This window comes from Callorhinchus milii, unplaced genomic scaffold (genome assembly GCF_018977255.1).
Source record: "Callorhinchus milii isolate IMCB2004 unplaced genomic scaffold, IMCB_Cmil_1.0 Scaffold7, whole genome shotgun sequence".
In the NCBI taxonomy this organism is placed as follows: domain Eukaryota; kingdom Metazoa; phylum Chordata; class Chondrichthyes; order Chimaeriformes; family Callorhinchidae; genus Callorhinchus; species Callorhinchus milii.
The window spans coordinates 15,727,737-15,750,906 of record NW_024704748.1 but is presented as its reverse complement, the minus strand read 5'-3'; the positions used below and the strand labels follow the sequence as shown (position 1 = coordinate 15,750,906).

Genomic DNA, 23,170 nt, shown 5'->3' with positions numbered 1-23,170 from the left:
TTTGGTTGAATCAAGTTGTTTGTTGCTGGTGAGTAGAAGTTGTTGCATTCACAAGCTGTGAGCTCAGAATTTTAGTTGTAAATAAGGCTGAGTGCTTATGCTGCTCAATTTTAATTAGTGAATGAGGTCCCGTCCATTTTAATGGGCAGATGATCCGTTGATGCGTAGCTGATCTGATCTTCCTTCATTGTGCAGGTGAATAGGTAGGCATCACGCATGGTGTTCAGTCACTCTGCTTTATCATTCTTATAGGGAAATGAACATGTTAAACAAATTGTTTAACAAATCATCTGTTAGATAAAAAAACGAAGGTGGGTTTCCAGTTTTGATTCTTGACATTGTAAACCAGAAACTTTGGAGCTTGAATTTTAGTTTTTATTTTACCATCTGGTAAGTCATATTTCACCATGAAATCAGCAAACTCCCATGTGTCTGATGTGGTAACATGTGGAGACCATTCTGATTCCTGACTCCATTATCATTGTCAAGGCCCTGTAAATCTTACCTTCAAAATTACCCTTTACAATATCAATTGTTTCATTAACCTTCATTGCCTTCTTATGACAAATGTCCATTGGTCTCTGTGGCTGTTAATGCCTAATTATCTGGCAGCATTTTCAAGGTTGTCCTGGTGAAAGTTATATTTTCCAGGAGAACAAAAATTGCAGTGATGTAAATTGGAAACCAACCAAAATAAACCAAAGCAGTTATGTTACAAAGGGAGTCAGAAAGGCTACATTCACCAATTTACAACAAAAACAAAAGATATAGAAATGGGAATGTTTTCCATATCTTGGAGAGTGTTCCATTTCACAAACTTAACAACCTTCGGTAGGAGAGCACCAATAAAATCTCCTCGAGCAACCTAAGATTCACACAGTACTTGAGATGGGCATGTTTCATCCTTGTATAACACACTGGTGAATGTGCTGTATCCAAGAAACATAATGCCTGATGCCTATTATTGTGTACATAAATGAAAACTCTGATTCTCATTTTTGGTCATGAAGTATAGCAGCATCACACCCAGATATCTGGTTTCTTTCTCCAGCTCAGTTTTTGCAGTTCATACAGCATTTACACTTGCATGTCTTTTATGCTGAAGGAATTGTAATGATGCAGCAGTATTCAGGACCCAGCAGGAGCTTGTGCTGTCAAGGTGACTCTGAGCTGAATGCTGCAGACTTATTAACAGCTGCTGAGACAAGTGCATTAATGTGGAAAACTAGTGCCAGGAATGGCCTTATCGAGGCACTGCCATCATTAACAGCATGGCTGCTTATTATTCTGATGATTATATTAACAGTAGTTCTTCGCTCCTGGAACAATAGCTGATAGCATTCCAGCCACGGTCTGTTCTCTTTTGGCTGAATAACACTTCATGGTGCAATTAGACATCTTCTCCTGTGCACAATTACAAAAGCAGATGTGTCGCGAAACACTCAGTGGAATGTGTACTGGGTATTAAGTGAACACTCACAACCTGCGGGAGATGGAGGGTGTAGATTGTTTTTATTTTAAAGTGGAAATTATAATTACCAGTGCACGTAACTGGGAATAAGATGGAATCTCTAAAGTAGTGTGGGTGAGCCAAGTGCACACCTAAGGCAGCTTGTTTGCTAGATAATATTTGTTTTCTTTATTGTATCTCAGATCAACTTTGATTCCTGTTCTAGCCCCTGTCCCTTCCGCCCCAAACTTCCCAAAAATTAGCAAATATTGAATTTTTCACTGAGAGCTGATTAGCCCCAAGAGGGCTTTTAGCCAGATAACTACTTTAATCTCATGTCCTGGTAGATTCTAAGTATCAAACGCTGGCATGATTTAAGGTAATAGTTTAATCTGGTCCCTTTAGTACTGTGACCAACTCAAAACTATAAACATCATTCTCCTAATTGGCCTCAAGCCTGATATTGGAACCTTTGGAAACTCATCGGGAACTGGTTCAAATAGCCGTGATTCTGAGCTAGATCTAGATTGAGAGGATGGAAGCAGAATGAAAATAAACTAAATGAAAGCAAAAACTGTGTAAAATGAAATTTAGAATATTTGCAAAAGGAAGAATAGACACAAGGGAACGAAAAAGCAGAGAGAGGCAATGTGGAACTCAATTTTTATAAGCTTTTATTTGTATCTAAAATTGCCAGAAATATATTTTCTTAGCAAAAGTTAATGTTTCTTAGAGCTATGTCTGACATCTGAGTAGCTTTATTATGTAATTAAAAAGTGATTGTTTCAGCACCTTGGTGTGAGAGCTAGAAATTTAAAGCCAAGATCTGCTATATTTTGTAACAAATGAAGCATAGGAATAACTAAATACTATATCTAGCAGAGCATCAAAACTGTAAATTCTGCTCTGGAATAGACAGAAAGCTGATTAAAGCATGAAGTAATAGGAAAGGTGGTAAATAAGTATACACCACACTATTTGTGTGGGAACAGAAAGAACTATTTGTGCTGTTAAGGTAGCATCTATACCGTGTAAAAATATCAATACTGTATATCAATACTGTGTAATACGTTTCTGGAAGGTACTGACTCTTGACTCAGTAGATGGATAGCTGGCTGGCTGAAAGGAGATTAATCTGGTTGGGATTTGGTTCAGAATAGTCAACGAGGAGATTTGCCAAGATTTCTGTCTGGGCAAATCCATACAGATAAATATAGTATTCTATCATTGTAGAACAGTTCATTTGCTTGCATGTTCAAATAAAGATTATTTTAATGAGTAGTATAGTGGACTGTTTGCAGAATTAAGCCCTAGCAACCTGTACTGTCTCCTAATTGTGATGAAGCGGTCTTTTTCTGGCTGTTCACCACAAAATACACAGTCACTGCACTTTACAGTATATCCTGTGAGGAGCTTGGAGACTTCCTCATGATGTGAAAGGTGCCCTACGAACTGAAAGATTATTCTTATTACGTGGCAATGGATGGTATGAATCAGGAATCTTGGTTTGAAATGTGCTTATCTGAGGCTAGGCCCATACAAATACAGTCACTACACTTCACAGCAAATCTTGTGAAGCGCATTGAGATTTACTCCTGATGTGAAAAGTACTATATAAAATGCAAGGGTTATTACTCTGAATACAACATCCTCATGAAGTTTTTAATTGTAGACTCCTAAAAGTTATGAAATTATATAATGTCAAACACAATCTAAATGTCAGAAAATATTCTTTTATATAACAGATAATTGGAAAGTTAATCAGCCATTCAGTGGATTTTCTGATAAAAACTTCAGCTGGTGCTGAAATAGAAATATGTATCTTGAAAGGTTCAAAAAGCACATCTTTTAAATTAGATTTAAATTAGATACTGTTAATTGCATTGATCTCACAGCTAGTTCCCATGTGATAACTCTTTTCACATGTCTATGATTACCTGCTGGGAGGCTTCTTACAGCTGTGAATGCTGTGCAGGGCACTCTCTCTGAGTAAAACTTCTCTCGCCCGAGTAAGAATGAGCAATGTGACAGCCCAGCCTGGTGCCACATGTCCAGTAAGTGTGAGTGCCAATCTCAAGCCAAAATATGAAAGTTCCCTTAAACCTTGTTGTCGAATATACTATCCCGATACTTAGCAGAGTCAATAGCAGAGTACAGTGCAGATCATCGACTATGTGACTTGGTGGTAGCTTTGTGATACTGGACCACAGTACACTCACTCATTTAAAGGAAGCGTAGGAAGAGTAGTGATACTGTGTTTTACTGGTGAATAACAAACACTACTATACGTTACGTTATAATAAGCTTGTGCTACTTTGTATGCTCAGTGCATTATCAATAGATGAAACCATGTGATATTGCAGTAAGGATTCCCTGGTGAAATATCAAACGAAACCCATTAAAATAGATGTTCAAAACATAATTTTCAACAAAAATAGATAAAAACTTTGCTTCGCACTTTGCCTCCATATGCCCTCACTTGCTTTAAATTTTTTTAAAAATATTTTCTTGATTGTTTTCTCCCTCTGGATTAACCATTCTTTTGGAGTTTAGAAGAAATTTAAATAATAGATGGTTTCATTGACCTAAAACTGATTCCAAAGGCAGTTTCTTGAGTCAATCAATAGGTCAAACACAGAAGATGATCTGACCGCCTGATACGTACAGCGTTTTTACTTAGAATGATAGTGTAAAGGCTCCCCAAACTGGTCATGTTCAAATGAATACATTTGTCTGCTCCACATAAAGAATTGCATGTTGGGAAGATAGGATTGCCCCCAGTACAGTAGTTCTTTTGCACTACTTTGTAGCCAGTTCAAGATCAGCATTAACAAAGGTCTGATTATCATGTTGAACTCTGGCAAGAAATACATAGTAACACTGTCTTGCGCAGAAGAGATCACACTTTGCACCACCTTTCCCTATTTTAAATGGTTCTTATGACTATTGAACAACTGATGATCTTGTTGACAAAATATTTTTCTTCTCCTGCAGTAATGAAGAAGAATTGCGGAAATCCTTGTCTGAGCTGGCAGATGACAGGACAGATCCCAGCTTAAAAGCAATGAAAAGGATTAGCAGTGGCAGCAATCCCTTCCTGGATATCATGCAGGATCCTAATGCTGCCACGTACAAACATGGCTTTCTGGTGCGCAAGGTGCATGCAGATTCCGATGGGAAGAAGAGTGAGTGCTTGATTCATTAACTGTCTTGTTGAGTATTTTCAGGATTGAATGAAAATGAACAATGCACCTTCTGATTATAATGTTAAAGTAGAAAATATGCATGGTGAGAAGCACTGTGGTCTACGTTTCCATTTTTAACCCAACACTTTAGAGCATCCAGAATTGTAAAAATTCTTAAATACGTCCTTAATTTTGAAGCCAATTTTTGGTAAGTTCTGTTAAGAAATTCAGAAAAATGGCTTCAAAGTAAAGACTCAATTCAATAATTAACCAAATTCTGAGTTCTCTAAATTGCTATGTTAATTGAGTAAATCTAGTAATTGTATAGAATAATATAAATTTCAGCACAGAAAGAGGCCATTCAGCCTATTGAGTCTATGTTTGTGCCAGCTATTTCACTTAAGCTAATGACTCAAATCCCAATTCCCCTTGTCCCTTCTTATACCCTTCAATATTAAAATGTTTCAATTATGTATTAAATTGTTTTGTTTTCCTTCAGATTTGAATGTACTTCTAAAGTATTTTTAATTATATGCTTTGGCCAATGACTCTCTGAAGTCAACACTTGATTCAGGTTTTGCACAATTGGTGACTATTTTGGTCACAGTATATCCAAGAATTAAAGGTTGATGTCTTAACAAATCACACATTTGAAGCAGTAATTCAGACCAGTAGCTTGAATCTTGTTTTTTCCGCAGCTCCTCGAGGAAAGAGGGGCTGGAAAACCTTCTATGCCGTGCTGAAGGGAATGATCCTCTATTTACAAAAGGTGTGTTCCCTTAAAGCGCTCCGAGACGCCATCCATCGTGAAGGGTGCTATATAAATGCTTGTTGTTGTTATTGCTTCTCTGTCAGTGTGGTCAAACAGAGTAATTCTTAAGGCAGCAGATTAATGAGATCCTGTTTCTGGGCATCAATTTGTTCTACATACCCAGCTCTAGGTGAAAAGTGAGAAAGATGATCGAGTTTTGCCCACAGAATATACAAAATATACACTTTGCAGTATATTATATGAAGCACGGTAAGATGCCTCGAAGATGGGATAAGGTGCTATGTCCAGATGTGTGCCAATATTATTGTCTCACTATTCACAAGAGGTGTAAGCTTAGTTTGAAGTGTTATTTTTTTTTCTTACTCATTCCTTCATTTCCCATTGGGGATCCCCATGGCCTTTGCAAAACATGTTGCCCTAAAACAAGACCAAGATTGGGAACTCAATGCATATGGATTCATGGATGCAAAGCTAGCTTTGAAAAATGTTAAAATCTTCTGATAAATGATGGATCAGTGCACAGTATTTTACTGAGCAGGCATCTAATTGCTCACTTGCATCATATTTCCTCCCAAACCTTGATCTCTTACACCATTCCAGCCAAGTAGGTGGAACTACAAGCTGGGGTTAAGTAGTTATTGATTCTTTACTTCTCATCCTGTGGTTGTATCTGAACTCCACTGGGAATTTCTCTCTAACAATGCTGCTGAGATGGAAATTCATTTGGTGGAGACTTTAAAGGTACAAACCAATATATTATCGCTCTGCAATCATATAGAATAACAGAAACTTCTGCCTTCTTAACATTTCAGTGTTAAATCTTCAAGAGGTTCATTAATATCCTTGTTTGTTTTGTATCAGGATGAATATAAATCAGACAAACAATTGTCAGATGAAGATTTGAAGAATGCTATTAGTATTCATCATTCACTGGCAGAGCGAGCATCTGACTACAAGAAATCCAATGTCTTCTACTTAAAGACAGCTGACTGGCGAATATTCCTTTTCCAAGCTCCGTGAGTGTTTGTTCCTGGAAGTCTCCAAATTATTAATGACATAGTTTCTCAGAACATCTTTTAGCGGCTAAAGTACGAATAAATTGCATAAATTGTTGGCTTGAAAAATGCTGCATTTAAATCCTGGAATCTGGTCTTGTATTTGCTGTCGCAGTGAAACTAATGAAACATTTTTATAATCTGGCTAAATATAACAAACCTGCAAAAATCCATAAGAAATCACAGCATTACATTGGAGCATACTCGTTAGTATCATGAACTAGTAGGCATTCAGGAGCGCACAATCCAGAGCCTTAAATGTTTTAGGTTACACTGCAACCAGATTTCCATTAAACAGGAAACAAAAATATTTCCTTTGTTTGTCTGTTGCCAAGTTTGGAAAGCATGACTCCTGTTTCACCTAAATTCAGAACTGCCCCAATGTAACCTGTAGTTATAATATGAAATCAGAAACTGGTTTTGGGAATCAAGTACTGGATTTAAGGAGTTGAATGATTAAAATCTAAACAGATGTCTACTCAGCTTAGAATCACTTTTTTTTGACAAATGAAAAGTTGTACATGCACAGTGACTCTTGCAGTGGTGCCTTTTTGACACTTCACCAAGATTCTAAGCATATTTTTCTACATATTCTGATCCTTACATAGGCCCAAGGAAATAAAATCTAGAACAATAGCACCTTCCCTTTTTAAGACCATTGACGATTATTGGGAGACTTTATTGCTGCCACTATTTTGGGGTGGGGGCAGACTGTATTATCTTAGAATTCAATCAATGGGACACTACTTCCTGAGTCAATGCTTTGTTTTATTTTGACAGTGTGTTTGTCATTCAGAAATGCTCCTTTTTACTGTTAGGAGTCCTGAGATGATGCAGTCCTGGATCACGCGGATAAACCTAGTGACGGGCATGTTTTCTGCGCCGCCTTTTCCAGCAGCCATTGGTTCCCAGAAGAAGTTCAGTCGACCTCTTCTTCCAACAACAACAACCAGGCTTTCTCTGGTAGGCAGAAATATTTCTTAATAATTTCTATTTATCAATACATTTATCAACACAACAGTACCAGAAAGGTTAGTTGAGGCTAGGACGGACCCTGAATCCATTTAACAAATATTTAATCCATCATTGGGATGATGGTAGGGAGGGTTTTCTGGAAACATGGGATCAAATAGACTTGATGGGCCTCCTTCTCTTGTGATCTTGAGGTCGTGTTTTCCTATGATCCTATGCAGCATTTGATCTTATTGAATTATTTTTGAATCCTTTTGCAAATATAGCAATTTAGATTCTGCTTTCCCGCTATCCCATGCTTCACACTGTTATCGCTACTGCTCAGCTGTATACTCATATTTGCCATTGGATAATGTCTGTTTTTTTTAACCTGTATTCATTACTCATGTAACATCTACTCAAGTTCCTCTAAAACTATTTGCTGATGTAATAATCACTCGCCCTCTCTATATTAAATGCTGAATATCTGCTGGGCCTAATTGGCTGCCACGATTCGCCCACAAAAACATGCAGTCACTACACTTTACAGCATATCCTGTGACATGCTATGTCTCAACGGCGTGATAAGGCGCTATATCAAATGCAAGTATTATTAATATATGCTCTTTGGAATTTAACAATGCAACAGCATCTTCTGCTGGCCAAAACATTGCACCACAGGGGTGACTATCTTCATCCCTGTGAACCAAAGGGAAGCCTGACTTGTTGTTTTTCTTAAGAGTGCTGTAACTAAGGGCCTACAAAAATGTACCTTATTTTCATGTTTGTATTTTTTCAGGAAGAACAGGTGAAGGCTCACGAAGCCAGATTGAAATCGATGACTGTGGACCTGGCTGAGCATCACTCGTATCCTCCTGACAAGAAGGTGAAGGGCAAAGAGTTGGAGGAATATAGGCAGAAAGAGGACTACTTGGAGTTTGAGGTGAATTGACTAATCGGACACTTTTTGTCAGAAAGAACTTCTGATAATTGGAGTCTCCATTTAAAAGTAACATTCAGCAAGTGCTAATGCACCAGTTCATTTTAGTGCAATATTTATTTAATGCTATGGTACTGGGTAAAGTAATATTTTTTGATAGCATAGCTTGTTCTCCTGCTACAAGTTCTGATGATTTTGCTCAAGCAAGCTAGTTAATGCTGTCACCAATATAACAACAGAATTAGTTTACTTTGCATTCATACTAATAACTAAATGCATTGGCTAGAATCTGTTGGGTCCTGTGTAGACAGTCCAGACATAGTTTTCTGTATAAAGATCTTTCTCTGCTTGTGAACAAAGGTTACACACTGGGGCTGCAGAGACTGTAGTGAGGCTCTGAGATCTGTGCAGGGGTTGCATAATGAGTCTGATGGGATGCCTCTTACATTAGGTATCAATTAATCTTGCTTAATCTGCACACTGGTTAAACTGAGATATTCAACGTGATAAAATCCCAAATGTTGAGGGTTTTACTGCATTTTAAACTGATTTTTGTTCCTCTTCAATAGAAAGTAAGATTCAGTACGTATGTCCTGCTTCTCTGTGCGAAGCTGAAAGCAGGAACAGACGACCTGGACAAGTTTGAATCTACCCTGTTTGACACTGTGGAGAGTGAAGGGAACGGCTTGAAGAAGTCTCGCTCGAGCCCATCTCTGAACCCGGAGCAGCCGATCATCACCATCAGGGTCAAAAGAAACACCTCGGAGCGCAGAAGCTATCGACAGGCCATCAGCACGAAGCACAAGTTATAACAAACTGTTAGTTGAGCTTTGCATCGAGACTCGCTAGCTAGCTTGTGACATTCATTTAAAACTTATGAATTTAGAATAGTGCCAATGGTAGCTGCTCGTGTCAGTTGGAGCTTGTCTGGTTCAAGGCCTGCTCAGTGAATGGCAGGTGAGGTTTTCTCTTGAGAAGGATGTGCATGGTCTGCGTGACAGATACCAAGACCAGGACACTGTGATGGAAGGGAAGCCCTGGTTCAAAAGGTTCAATGATAGGCCTCTGGAATACCATCAGCTGCTGTGGATTTGAAGACTGCTGATGCTTATGCCCAGGTCTAGGAGAAGACTTGTCAAGGCTTCAACCAATTAAAATTTTATTTCTGATCCTTTATCAAAACTTTTTGGAAAGGTTCAGCTATTCTGGTTACAGCTCTTTGAGTGCTAGCGCCTTGAGAAGCTGCTGTATTTCTGTTGGCTCAATGATAGACCCTGTCTCTAACATGCCACTGAGACAGACTCAGATGTTCACTGATAAGCTTTGGTGGGGCGGCTACAATTTTAATGTGGGTGGGACTTGCTATGCCTTTGCAGCGCTTCTTGGATATTGCAGCAGACGTGACAGATTGAGCTTCGACTGCCTGTACTCCCATGTACTAACTACTGACAATCGCACTCACATCAGTGAAGATTCAATAGTCTTGTGGTGGAAAGTAATGATCTATTTATGTGTGCTTTGCTTTTGTTTTCCTCCCTCTTTCTCTTGCTACTAGAACCTGCAATTTTTTTCCCCTAAATGTTAAATTATTATGAATTAAAGGCACAGAGTCAACCTAAGCGCGTCTTTTCTAAAAACAAGATGAAAAAAGAATAGCGACACTATTTAAACAGCAGTTATAGAATGATTTTGATTTACATGAGACTTCTGTTCTGTTTAGTTAGGTTCATGGACTGTATACTAGATGATGCCAGTTCAGTCCTTGTCTTTTTATGTAATAAAGAGGTGCATTTTTAGATAATCTCGGTATAACACAGTGGTACAATTCTGTAGAGAGGGGCCAGTACTACATTGAAATGCCAACCAGTGTAGTGTTGCCAGTTCCCATTGCTTCTGGTAGTCTTTTTGGTAGAGCGGAAAATCTTTTGGATCTCGTGTATCTTCACTAAAATGTATGATGATTTCTAAAACATGTCCCAGCAGTTTAGTTGACTATTGTAATAACTCCTTCAGTTCCTTTGTCATAAATTTGAGGTGATCCCCAAGAATGCAATGGTGCTCATTCCATCACTCTGTTCTGCTACAATGGGCACAGTGTAACATTAACTGGTCCGTTTACAGTTTTATACTGGTACAAAAAAATAAATGTTTATTACTGCTAACAGCCCTACAAAAGCCTTCATAGAAAATCTCACTCTGTGAGATCTGTAGTGTGTTGAAGTTGGCCAGGGTGACATTTATTTGCTCACAGAAGGGCATTAAACTTTGTAATCTTAATGGCAAGATAGGATTACCTGCCTCTTTTTACCAGAATTTTAGGCCCCTTATAAAGGGCATACAAAGTAACAAAATAAAGTGAGCAAATTGAAAACACACTTTAAACCCAGGGCATAAACGGAATACTATCTTTCACAAGTAGGTAGACCTACACTTTTGTTATTTAGTGGTTCACATTACTTCCCCCTCACATTGAATTAATCTTTTATTTCTCTCTAGTTCAGCCACAAAACACAGTCAATTTGCAGAATACGTTGTGAAGCACTTAGAGATATCCTCCTGAAGTGAAAAGTGCGTTATCAAATGTAAAGTTTCTTATTACCATTAACATTTTATCTGTACCCTGGGTTTACGGCAGTTCTTTGTTGGAACAGATCAGATATAGAGGTCAGCCTGGAGAAAATACAATAAATTCAACAAAATAAAAACTCACCACCAGACGATTGATCAATTTTTACTTTAAATGTAACATTTGTTGATTGAGCAATATTTTGAGTTTTACAATAGCAGTCATCTTTAAATAACTATTGACACTTAAGGGTTTCCTCCTTTTTTTTGCTTAAAAACATCAGAAGATCCTATTACCCCTTAGTAATAGGATAATAGTTCGGGGTTGCTGGGGCTGGTTCTCGGAGTTGCTGGGGCTGGTTTGGGGTCGCAGAGGTAAGGTGGGGCGAGGCCATGGAGGGCTATGTAGGTGAGGATGAGTTACAGAACAGCACCGGCTCCTGGAAAACGTTTCCACAGCAACAGGGACCTCGAAAACTCTTCCCACATTGGGAACATTTATACAGTCTCTCTCCTGTGTGTATTCGTTGGTGATGGTCCTTGAACATGTGAAACTGGCTGGGTGGCTAAGCGTCTGGCTGGTGGGGGCTAAGCGTCCAGCTGGGGGGGGGCTAAGCTGATAAGTTAAATATCAACAACAAATTAAATGTCAGCAAACCTTTTCTGATTTATTGGTTGAAAAGTTGAGATCAAATACAGTAAAACATTCGAACAGCTCAAACTTGGACAGTTTGGGGAGAGAACACATTTCTGACAGATTAACCAGAGTCTTATTATTATAATTAGTATAAGATTTCCCAGAAGCCGACGTTAAGAGTTGACATGAGCCAAAATTAGTGAAAAATTAAAACACAAAGCGAGACAGAACCAAATTAAAATACTGAGGTAAAGTGGTTGTTGACAAGATAATAATCAGGAATGAAATGTCAGGTGAGATAAGGGAGGAGTCAGTCAGGTGAGATATGGGAAGGAGATATTGTAATACAAGGAACAATATAATCACAGGAAATGTGAGTAGCAGACAGGTCTATAAAATTGGAAGTAAAATGTCACCATCAGATTGTTCTCCAGCTCAACTGCATATAAAAAGTTGTATAAAGAGAATCCTTGCATTTGCAGCCAGCTTTCCTACACAGACAACAATAGCCTCTTGTGTGATGAGAAGCCAGTGGAGTCAGGCAAGGGTGATAGAGTCACAGAGGCTGGTGGGGGAGAGGACATAGGAGGCAGATGGTCTATATAAACCCATCTGAATTATCTAAACCAGCCAATAGCAAACAACACATGTGCTGATACTGATTGGTTCGAGCTGTGCAGAGAGGACCTTCAACTGGACCTTGTGAGGAATGGGATTCCCTCATTGGCCACATGACAGAACTGAACTTGTGGATATTTAACCCAGAGGTTGAGGTCAGTTATGGTTCAATCATCCAAGGAAGGAGTTGCCCCATTGGCCCACAGGGAGCAGGATGGTTGCTGCAGGCTTGTGGTTCAGAGCAGTGCAATGGTCAGTTTGCTTGTGGTGGGGCTTGGACTTGTCTATCAATGGACTGTATCAGGTAAGTCTGTATTTGTGAGAACCTTCAGGTGGACTGTGAATTGTCTGTAATGTTGATTCTCTTTTGTGATGTGGTGCAGGGAAAGTGTCCAAACCTTGGTTGTCTGTCCTGTGAGCTTCAAAGACATTATCACTGTCCACCTACCCTTGATGTAAATTGTGAACAATTCTTGGCCAGTTTAGCTTCTCCTTTTATTGTGTAACTTGTCTCAAAAAACATTGCTATTTCATTCTTATCTGGTGGTCTGTAGACAACTCCCACCAAAGTCGTGTTTCCTTTACTGTTTGTTAATTCTACCCATAGTGTTTCTGTGGCCTGATCACCTTTACTGAAGTCCTTTCTATCTACCACTGTACTTGAATGTTATCCATATTGCTCTTCCTCCTTTCCCAATTTACCTCCTTTCTAAAGATCTTACAGCCAGGAATATTTAGCTCTCAGTAATGCCCAGGTTGTTGCCAGGTCTCTGTAATGGCTACTACATAAGACTGTTTAAGCTGAATTTGTGTTTCTAATTTGTTTTATTCTTTTGTTATGTGTATTTGTGGACAGACACTTATTAGGCTAACTGTCATCACTTGCCTGTATGCACAAGTGTTTTTTTGTTTATTTTCAAAAATCATTTCTCTTTTTGGAGAAACTCAGTTATTTATCACTTTTTGTTTTCTAACCTTTGCTCTTCTCTGATTCTTTTGTTTCCTGTTGTTTCCACTTGAGTGCGAGGTTGTCCTGGAGTCGGTGCAGGTTTGTGTTACTCTTGAATGCTGGGCTAATGCTTGTTCATATCAGATGATCACTGGATCATCATACATCAATGAACTTCAGAGACCTTGTCCCTCTATTTGATGTAGTTTGTGACCAACTATTGACTAGTGTGGCTTTTCCTTTTATCGTGTAACCCATCTCTAGGATAGCGATGACAGAATAACTGTGTGGAATCTGTTTTGGAGTTGCATCTTAGCGTTAAATAGGGTTAATCTCAGTGTTAATTAACTAACCTGAACCATCATCTAAATTTTGGTTGAAGACGTCCAACTGGGAATCATTTGGAGACGAGGTACAGCTGAAACCCATGGGAGATGTACTGAGCTCAGTTATCACCTGAAGGTGAGACTGTATTAATGCGGACCCAAGCAGTGGAAACTGAAGTTCATGCCCTGTTTCTCACTCTAGCACCTTGAGACTTGTGGAGGATAAGGCAAGTCTGTACTAGTGGTAACCCTGTGATGATGGCAAAGGTGGTATCTCTTTCTCTCTTGCACCTTTCCACACTCCAGAAGTTTAGCAACACCATGTGAACTTCATGCAGGATGTCTGACATCGGAACACATATGAGCCAAACTCTGGTTCACACTGGAGGTTGAGATTAGAAGTCGTTAGTAACAAAGACTAGGGTTTGAGAAGGACAGGATGGGGAGATGTTGCTGGATTAATGTATTGAGTTGATAGTTTGGATTGAGGGTTTAATTCATCAACACAGATTGTAGGAATTGCAGAGACTGAGGTCAGACACTGTAGTTAAATGGTGTAAATCAGATTTGTTTGTAGATTTGATGGTATCTGTTATAATCTTCTAATTAGATAGTGAATTTGCCAGTTTGCTGGTGACTGGTGTTGTGTCGCTGCCGAGAGTCAGTTTCTGTCAGTGTTTGAGGATTGTGTTTCAGGGTCAAGCGGGAGTTTGTCAGGGTTGGTTTGGAGTTGTTCACAAGCCCAGTTTGACCAGTCCGGTTTTCCTTTTATCGTGTAATTCGTCTCACAGATGGTGATGATAGAATAACTGTGGAATTTTTTTTATATTGCAGTTAGTCTTTAAATCAGCTTGATCTAGATTTTGGTATCAAGATGTCCAACTAGGGAATTGTTTTGGAGACGAGGTGAAGCTGGAAACCGATGGAGATGTAAGTGCTTAATGCACTGAGCTCAGTTATCACCTGAAGGTCAGTCTGATAGTGGGGACCAGACAGTGACAACTGAAGCTCACGCCCTATTTTTTTCTCTAGCTCTTTGGGACTTGTGGATGATCAGCTAAGTCTGTATTTGTGGAAACCTTTAGGTGGGCTGCACCTAATTGCACCTAACCTAATTGCACCTCATTTTGATTCTGCTTTGTGAAGGGACAGAGTCCAGACCTTGGGTTTCAGGTGCCCTGAGGGATCGATCGGTGTTAGATTTACTGGTCTTTGTGAGATGATAACATTTATGGTTAAAGTTCTCACTCTCTGTCTACACTGTTATCATTCCAGGTTTTACGAGGCTCCTGTAAGTGTGTTGCTTTGCTGGGATTTCTTCAGCTATTTTGAGGTTGTCCTGGAGCCAATGCAGGTCTGTGACCAACATCATCTCAGTTGTCACCTGAACTAAAAGGAACGAAACGCTGACAACTGAACCTCACGCTGTGTTTCTCTCTAGCTCCTTGGGACTCGTGGAGGATAGCTAAGACTTTACCTGTGGGAACCCTGCAATGACGGCAAAGGTGGTATCTTTCTCTCCTGCACCTTTTGACTCTCCAGAGGTTTGGCAACATGACGTGGATATCATGCTGGATGTCTGACACCTGAACACATATGAGCCATATGGTTCACACTGGAGGTTGAGATTATAACAACAACAAGATTCCATTTATAAAGCGCCTTTCACGTCAGGAGGACGACCCAAGGCGCTGCACAGTTGGGTCATGACCCGAGCAGGGGGGAAATGGTCAGGGTGAGGGGAGGGAGCGAGGAGGGGGGAAATGGTCAGGGTGAGGGGAGGGATGGGAGGGAGTGAGAAGCGGGAAGAGAGTCGAGAGGGGAGCTGAAGGCTCGAGATTATAAGTCATTAGTAATAGAGGCTGAGGTTTGAGAGGGACAGGATGGGGAGATGTTGATGGATTAATACATTGAGTTCACAATTTGGGTTGAGGTATTAATTCATCGACACATTTTTGGAATTGTAATTACAGAGATTGAGGTTAGACATTGCAGTTGGTGTAAAATCAGATTTGATGGTATCTGATATCTTCTGAAGAGATAGTGATTTGCTTGGTTTTAGGTAACATAGAGTAGCTGTGTGAAGGTTGGTTCAGTTTGTTTACCCAGACCCAGTGTCTGTCCAGGTTGGTTCAGTTGAATGGCTGAGAGTCAGTTTATGCTGAGGATGGTTTGGAGCAGTTGTCGATCATTAGTTTGTATCCGAGTTGGTTCAGTGCTGATTGTGAGGTAGTAAAGGGCTAATAAAATAGGGTGAGTATTTGGGATCACTGAGAGGTGTCCCAGGTGTTCAAGATTAATTGGGTTAAAAAAATGTCGTGGGCACATTTGAGGTATAAAAGGGTGAGATGAACCAGAGTTGCTGAGGTTTGGAGTTTTTACTGACACTTGACTCTAACATTACTAATTATACAAACTCTGAATTTCAGGAACTGGCAAGAGGTTTGAGTTTGGGGTAAGGTTACTCTGTTGGTTACTGCCTCACAACCTGCAAAATTGAGAAGAGAAGGATCGCTCCTTCCAGAGTGCACTTAGCCACCATGTAATTCTCACCCAGAGTTAAGATACCGTGCGTGACAAGGTATAGAGTCGGTGTTTGTTGAGGTTGTTTCAGGGCAGTTGTGAAGAGTTAGTGTATGTCAGAGAATCCTGTGTTATTGATGCATTTTATCCTGAGATTGGTTCAGAATAGAGTTGGTTTGTGTCAGGCCTGGTTCAATATAGGTAAAGAGCCTGATAGTTTACAGCAATGTCTGACTTGGATATGTTGCACTACTTTGGACTATATGGTAAGTGAACGTTCCTGGAAACTTTAGGGTGATGGCTGAAGCTCACGCCCTGTTTCTATCTCTAGCACCTTGGGACTCGTGGAGGATAAGGTAATTCTGTACTAGTGGAAAAATTGTGATGACGGCAAAGGTTCTATCCTTTCTCGTGCCTTTGAACACAAGAGGTTTGGCAACATCATGCAGGATGTCTGACATCTGACCACATATGAGCCAAACTCTGGTTCACACTGGGGGTTCAGATTAGAAGAAGTCGTTAGTAACAGAGGCTGAGGTTTGAGAGGGACAGGATGGGGGAGATGCTGTTGGATTAATGTGGTGAGGTGACAGTTTGGGTCGAGGATACAATTAATTTGTACAGATGTAGGAATCGCAGAGATTGAAGTCAGACACTGTAGTTAGATTAGATTTGATAACATCTAATACAAGAGTTTGATCTGAGATCAGAATTAAGTTTATTGTTGGGTAATATAGAGTAGCTGTGTGAAGGTTAGTTTATTTGCCCAGAACCAGTGTCTGTCAAGGTTGGGTTTAGTGGCTCAGAGTCGGTTTGTGTGGGGGCTGGTTGTGGAGCATCAGTTTGTGTGAGAGTTGTTTCAGGGCAGGTGTAGAGTCAGTGACAGTTGAATACAGTTGTTGAGAGTCTTTCAGGCCTGGCTTAGGGTGACAACTAGAGTTCACGCCCTGTTTCTCTCTAGCTCCTTGGGACTTGTGGAGGGTAAGGTAAGTCTATACTAGTGGAAACTCTGTGATGACAACAAAGGTTGTATCTCCTTCTTTCTTGCACCTTTCCACACTCTGGAGGATTGGCAACACTATGTGGACTTCATGCAGGATGTCTGACATCCAAACACCTATGAGCCTTCACTCTGGTTTACATTGTAGGTTCAAATGAGAAGTTGTCAGTCAGATGGTGTAAGATTAGATGTATATTCAGATTTGATATTATCTATCTTCTGATTAGAGAGAATATTTTTGCTAGTTGGTGATACAGTGAAGTTAAGAGCTGACGTTTGAAGATTGTTCAAGAGTAGTTTCGAGAGTTGGTTTCTGTCAGTGTTTGAGTGTTTAGTTTATTTTGAGGAGAGTTAGCTTAATTCATGACTGAGTGTTGGGTTGATTCAGGGCAGCGAGTTGACATAGGGAGTTGGGTTGATTCAGGGTCGAAAGTAGGTTTCTTTCAGCGTTGTTTAAGGTTTCAGTTTATGTTGAATTGATTCAAGGTTGAGAGTTGGTTTCTGTCAGGGCTGCTTTGAAGCAGGGTCTCAAAGTCTGTTTTAGTGACTGGCTTTTTTGTATCTGCCGAGATCCAGTTTCTGTCAGTGTTTGAAGATTCAGTTTATTTTGAGTAGAGTACATTCAGAGCCAAGAGGTGGTTTCTGTCATGGCTGCTTTGAAGCAGGGTCTCAAAGTTGGGTCAAGTGGGTTGGGGTCATTTCCAAGTTATCAGCAGCACTCAAATCTTAAGGAGAACAGATTACACAGTTCTCAAAGTACAAATGCAGATCAAAAACTGGATAAAAGATGCAAATTGGTAATACTTTTTCACAAGAGCCTCCAACACACTGATTAATAATAATAATCCTTGCATTTGATGTAGCACCTTATCATGTCTTTGAGCCTTCTCAAAGCATTTCATAGAATATACTGTAAAGTGATTTGACAACATTTTGTGGGCGAAACACAGCAGCTGATTGCGCACAGCAAACAGTTGTGAAGTGACCAATTTTTTGAAGGATTTATTACCCCCTGGAAAGCGATCTGCCAATCAACTAACTGGGTTCCTACTTACTGCTGGATAAACAGAGGTGTGAAAAAACGCCCCAACATTTTGCCGTGCCTGGGATCAAACCCAGGTCTCTCGCTTGCTAGGCTAGCGCTATAACCACTGAGCTACAGGACTCCAAAACAGTAACTAATGAACAGTAAATAAGCCATCCTGTATCTTAAATTTATATTTAAAAAACGTGACTTTCATTTTGTCCTAGACACAAGATAGAGTTCACTGAAAGCATGCCAAACCAATCACTAAATGTACCAACATTTCTATATGGAAGATAAAGGAGGCTTTTGATAGGCAACTTGAAAAACAGAGACTAAACAGAACTCTATACTCATGCATATTTGGGAAAACTTCACACAGAAAGATTTGCAATTGCATACAGTAACACACAAGGCCAAAACAATAATCCACAAGTAGCTTCAGCACAAATCTTCAAGGTCTTCTACAGAGCTCAAAACAGTAATATCAACGAAGAAGAGAAAAGTCTCTGAATGCAATAGGTTTCTGAATTCTACTACAAAAGAGTTCACTCAGGAACACACAGCTACTGTTCCAAGGGAAAACTACAAGCTATCAAATCGAATGGTTTCAGAACATTAATAATGTGAATGTTAATAACAAGTTGTTCAGAATGGGTTTTACACTTAAAAAGCATAATTTCAATAAAATGACAATGTAACAAATTTATCCTAAATGTTTTTATTTTGCAAAACTATAGTTGAAGGAGGCTACTTTTGGGAAAAAAAAGAGCCCTGCACTTTGATTAAACACCTCATGGCCAGCCCTTAGTATTTTATTGCACAAGTTTTTTCTTTTGTTTACTCCAAAAGGAAGCAAGTGCTTCAATATCCAATTATTATGCATTATTAGCAGCAGTGAGATATGATTTATTATCAGCAATTGGGCTACCTGATAACCAATGAGTGAGTTTTATGATCACTGTCAAGTATGGAATTTAAATTGAATCCTGTAGGTATTAATGGAGTTTACTGTTTATTCCTTTAAAAAATAATTGGGTTCAAAAACAGGGAAATTTGATTGTGGTAACAGTTTAAAAGTAAAACTGTGTTTACAGGGCTTTGTTATTTAATTTGAGTGCACCTCAGAGTCACGTATGAATGTTTACATTCTGTCTTCAAAGGAAAAGTATACTCCTTTTTAATGGTAGTCACTTTCATCATGTGTGGTACAACAATATATTTTTGGAAGCAACTTGATGGTTTTATTAAAAGGTATGAACCACAAAGTAATGCTGAGCCTTTACTGGGGACCCTGTAGAGTGAGCAAGCTATAGAGGTGAGCTTCCTGGAATTATTTTGAAGGCATCAACACATGAATTTCCTTTTCATCAAAATGAGGTGCGACCAATTAATTTTTCTCCCCACTTGGTATATGCCTCTCTTGCCCCAGGTCTGGCTTACTCTAACTGTAGTAGAATTCCATGAGTCCTGGTTGCCTTCCAGGTGGCCATTGTACATATATGAGGCTTGGCAGTGCATGTCAGCAGCCACTCAACAGAGGTATGTCACAGCCAAGGCTAGCATCTGCCTGCCTGACTGCCACATACAGGCAGTAGAGGATGCTGTTGAGATATCAAAAGCAGTAACTCTGGATGTGTTTCCAACCCAATCCCTACCCCCCTGCTCAGGTCCAGATCCCTGACTGTCCAGAGCCTTGGGATGTCCTCCTGATGTGAAAGGCGCTATACAAATATAATTTTGTATTGTATTATAAGTTGTACAATGGGCCATTGTATAATTTCCCCCAACAGTGACAAACTCCGTATTGGGGGAAATTATAATTGTTAAATGCTTCTGGAAACTACCCTGCATAAATGACACAATATAAATCCTAGTTATTGCATCCATCAAGTGATTATGTACTGAAACTACAGCAAAAAAGCAGTTTAAGAAGTAAATGGACTCCAATTTGTTACTGTTGTGATGATGCAGTACATCTACTTCTCAGTGGGATAATACTTTCAGCTGCATCTTGATGATTACTGAATTTAAGAACTTGAAAACAGCATGCTGAATTATCACTCCAGGTGCAGTGTACAATGATGAAGGAAATGGGTGGATAACTACTTACAAAGATTAGGGTTTATAGCTTTGAATTATGTTCAATTGAACATTACTTTTTTGCTTGCATTTCAAAAAATAATAGTTTGCATGTTTTCCTGTAATCCTTTATAGGTGTACTATTAACTTCAGTAAAAATTCCTGGGATGTTACAACTTGGCTGATGGTGGCAGTGCTAGACTGTTCTCAAGACTACTATTTAGAGGCAATTAATGGTACTGCAACCTTATCACCCACAACTGTTTTATTTACTGTATTTATTTTGCAGGCTTTTCTTTAATGAATATCACAGGAATATGGTTGTGCAGTTCTCTCCTTCCAACCACCACCAATTATTCATTATTGCTATGTTGGGGTTCCAGAGGCTCTTCTGGTCTTGCAGTTCCTTGCTCAAGTGACTAATTTTCATGTGAATGTCAGCTGTCAACCATAGTTAGTAAGAGTGACTTCAACTACAATGCTGTCACCTGCTGCTTAATTATTTCATTAATTATTTCATTAATACTAGTTCAGTATATAAACAGCTTAATTAATGACTGGCCAGGTCCATATAAACCAATCATATGATCTAGTGTCAATGCCTGTAACTGTTGCGGTCTAATGATGTAACTTCGGGTAAAATAATTAGTCTTGCATGTTGAGTGTTGTACAGCCAGTTGATGTCTACGGTGTGTGTGTATATATATAATATATCTACATTACAGATCAGTTGATGCAAGAGGTAAATTAGTCAGTGTTGCTATCTGAAAAAGGGATTCCAAGGATTTGAAAAATGAGTTCATTCCCAAGAAAATAATACTTATACTCATAGTTCATCATTGACCACCCCTCTAAATAACTATTAAAGCTTTGCCATTAACTTTGAACGCACTGCTGTTTAGTTCTGANTTTTTTTAAAAATGGCAATCAGTTAAAAATCAAACTACTAAGAATTTGATAAGCTTGGTGTTTTTCATTCTTTGTTCTTTAAATCATGTTTTCATTTAAATGGGAAAGTAGCTATGATAATTCTTGCATTTGATGTAGTGCTTTATCACTTAATCAAAATGTCTTAAAGTGCTTCACAGGATTTATTGTAAAGTGTACGTACCAACTGTGCAATTGTAGGCTGACAGCATTGCCCCATGAAGTGAATGACCATTGTTGGCCAGAAAAATTCTCTCATGGTTGGAGGGAGTTGCTGAGCCTAGGAGTGTGAGGGAATAGCATACTGTACAAGTGACTGAAACATTCTGGTTTAGTGATGTTATCACCCAAAAGCAGATCTTGCTTAATCAATAAAATCAATGCATACCCAGTCAGCTCAACAGAAAAACAGATCTGAGATGATTATTAGGGTTAAAGAAAATGCCTTATAACCAATTGAGTTAAATAGGTGATGGTAACCATAGTTTTTTTAAGTTTAGAGAGGTAAGATTAACATTTCATGTTAATGAGAAACCTGATGGTTTGGGGATCCAGAAAGAGTTTCCAATTCTATGTCGAGAGTGGGTTCATTGGATTCAATAGCCCCCTATTAATCATGTGAAAAAAGTGTTGTATATCAGATGATATTGCCATTCAAAGTCAATAGTATTCACATCTGTCAACATGAAGTCAATAAATCTCCTTGACATTCTCATCAAATAGTTCTTAAAGAGTAAATCGAATTTCTCTGCAAAGGACTATCTTGTACAAAGGTGAAAATCGCAATCCCAGTTGACTTTTTTTGATGTACTGTTTTCTTGGTTATCTCACTAGATAGCCTTACTGATCAAAGTAGCTTTCCACCTTGCATTACCTTTCACTTTTCTGTCATCAAATTGAAGGAAAATGCCCTGCTTAGTCATGCTATTGAGCAAACCCATGAATAACATGTAGGTACAGTACTTTTGAAAAGAATGGCCATATTTTTATTGATTGTTTGGCCATCAGCAAGTATCCTGTGCTCCACAGAATATAACTAAAAAACTATCCTACCCAGACCTCTTGATAAAGTGCATGAAAGAAGTTGTTTTCTTGAGTTGCCATTATAATTAATTCCAGGGATCGATTGTCATGTAAATATGTTAGACTGTTTTGTGGGGATTGTCGATGTAATACTAGTTTTGATGTTTTAATCAGGCATAAGTCTGATTCCCTACTGGTCAGTAAATTTTTCAAATCTGTCAATGTGAGCTTCTAATGGGAAAAATCAAACTACTTCACATTCTCTCCAATATATAGAATTCCAATTTTCCAAACCACTTCTCTGACTTCATTGTCTGGAATCCCAACGGATCAAACCACTTCCCACTCTCTCCTAAAGTACAGAATTTCATTTGACCATAACAATTTCCAGGGTAGTCCATCCTGAAGCGTCAAAACTAAAGACAACATAGTCGTTTAGCTGCATACCTATAATCATCATGTGAAATTTAGCAATTTAGGGACATAGGAACAAGATTAGCCACTTTGTACTTTGCATACTGGAGAGTGTTGCCATTGATCTGTGTGCAATGAACCATAAAGCAACATTTTACCTGAGTGGATTACAAGCAAATCTGGCAAGTAGAACTGGATTAATAGATGATTTCTCTAAGATACCTTATCCATGTGTAATGAGTGCAGAAGCTTAGTGTCTGTAGTTTTGTGATCAATTTGTTGCAAATATTGAATTCATTTACATGTTGTCATTACTACTGTTTAGAATTTACAGGGACAGGGTTGGAAGGCATAATCAGGACACAGGAAGTGTAAATGGAGGTATTTATTGGTGAAACACAAATGAAACTGCAGTTATGATTTATTCAAAGATTAATATAGGATACTAAACATGTGAATATGTCTCTCGTGGATGTGGATATTCTCTCTGAAGATGTCAATTGGGACAGGTAGAGAAGCATAAATTCAAAAACTGAATAACTGCAGGAAAAAATCCATACTTGTGAATAAATGTGCTTTTACTTGACTTTTTTTACACATAATAGGAGTTGTTTTGGCTCATAACTGAGTTTGACCATTTGAATCTTGGTCAGCTTGTTGATACTTTGATACTGAACTGGAGCATGTATCCTTTCAGACGTCAGTTAAAATCTACACAAAAGTAAAACC

General features: G+C 39.0%; 1 protein-coding gene across 4 annotated transcripts in view; it reads left to right on the top strand.

Annotated features, from left to right (window-relative positions):
• LOC103181165 (PH and SEC7 domain-containing protein 1) overlaps positions 1-9,972 on the top strand; it is a 58,113-nt gene extending 48,141 nt beyond the window's left edge. For all 4 annotated transcript variants that reach the window (XM_007897439.2, XM_007897431.2, XM_007897454.2 and 1 more), the window contains 6 exons: positions 4,445-4,635; positions 5,334-5,404; positions 6,269-6,423; positions 7,281-7,425; positions 8,213-8,356; positions 8,923-9,972. In XM_007897439.2, the coding sequence (XP_007895630.1) occupies positions 4,445-4,635; positions 5,334-5,404; positions 6,269-6,423; positions 7,281-7,425; positions 8,213-8,356; positions 8,923-9,165 (949 nt within the window). In that variant the 3' untranslated portion in view covers positions 9,166-9,972. The remainder of the gene's footprint in view (positions 1-4,444; positions 4,636-5,333; positions 5,405-6,268; positions 6,424-7,280; positions 7,426-8,212; positions 8,357-8,922) is intronic.
• The last annotated feature ends 13,198 nt before the right edge of the window (positions 9,973-23,170 follow it).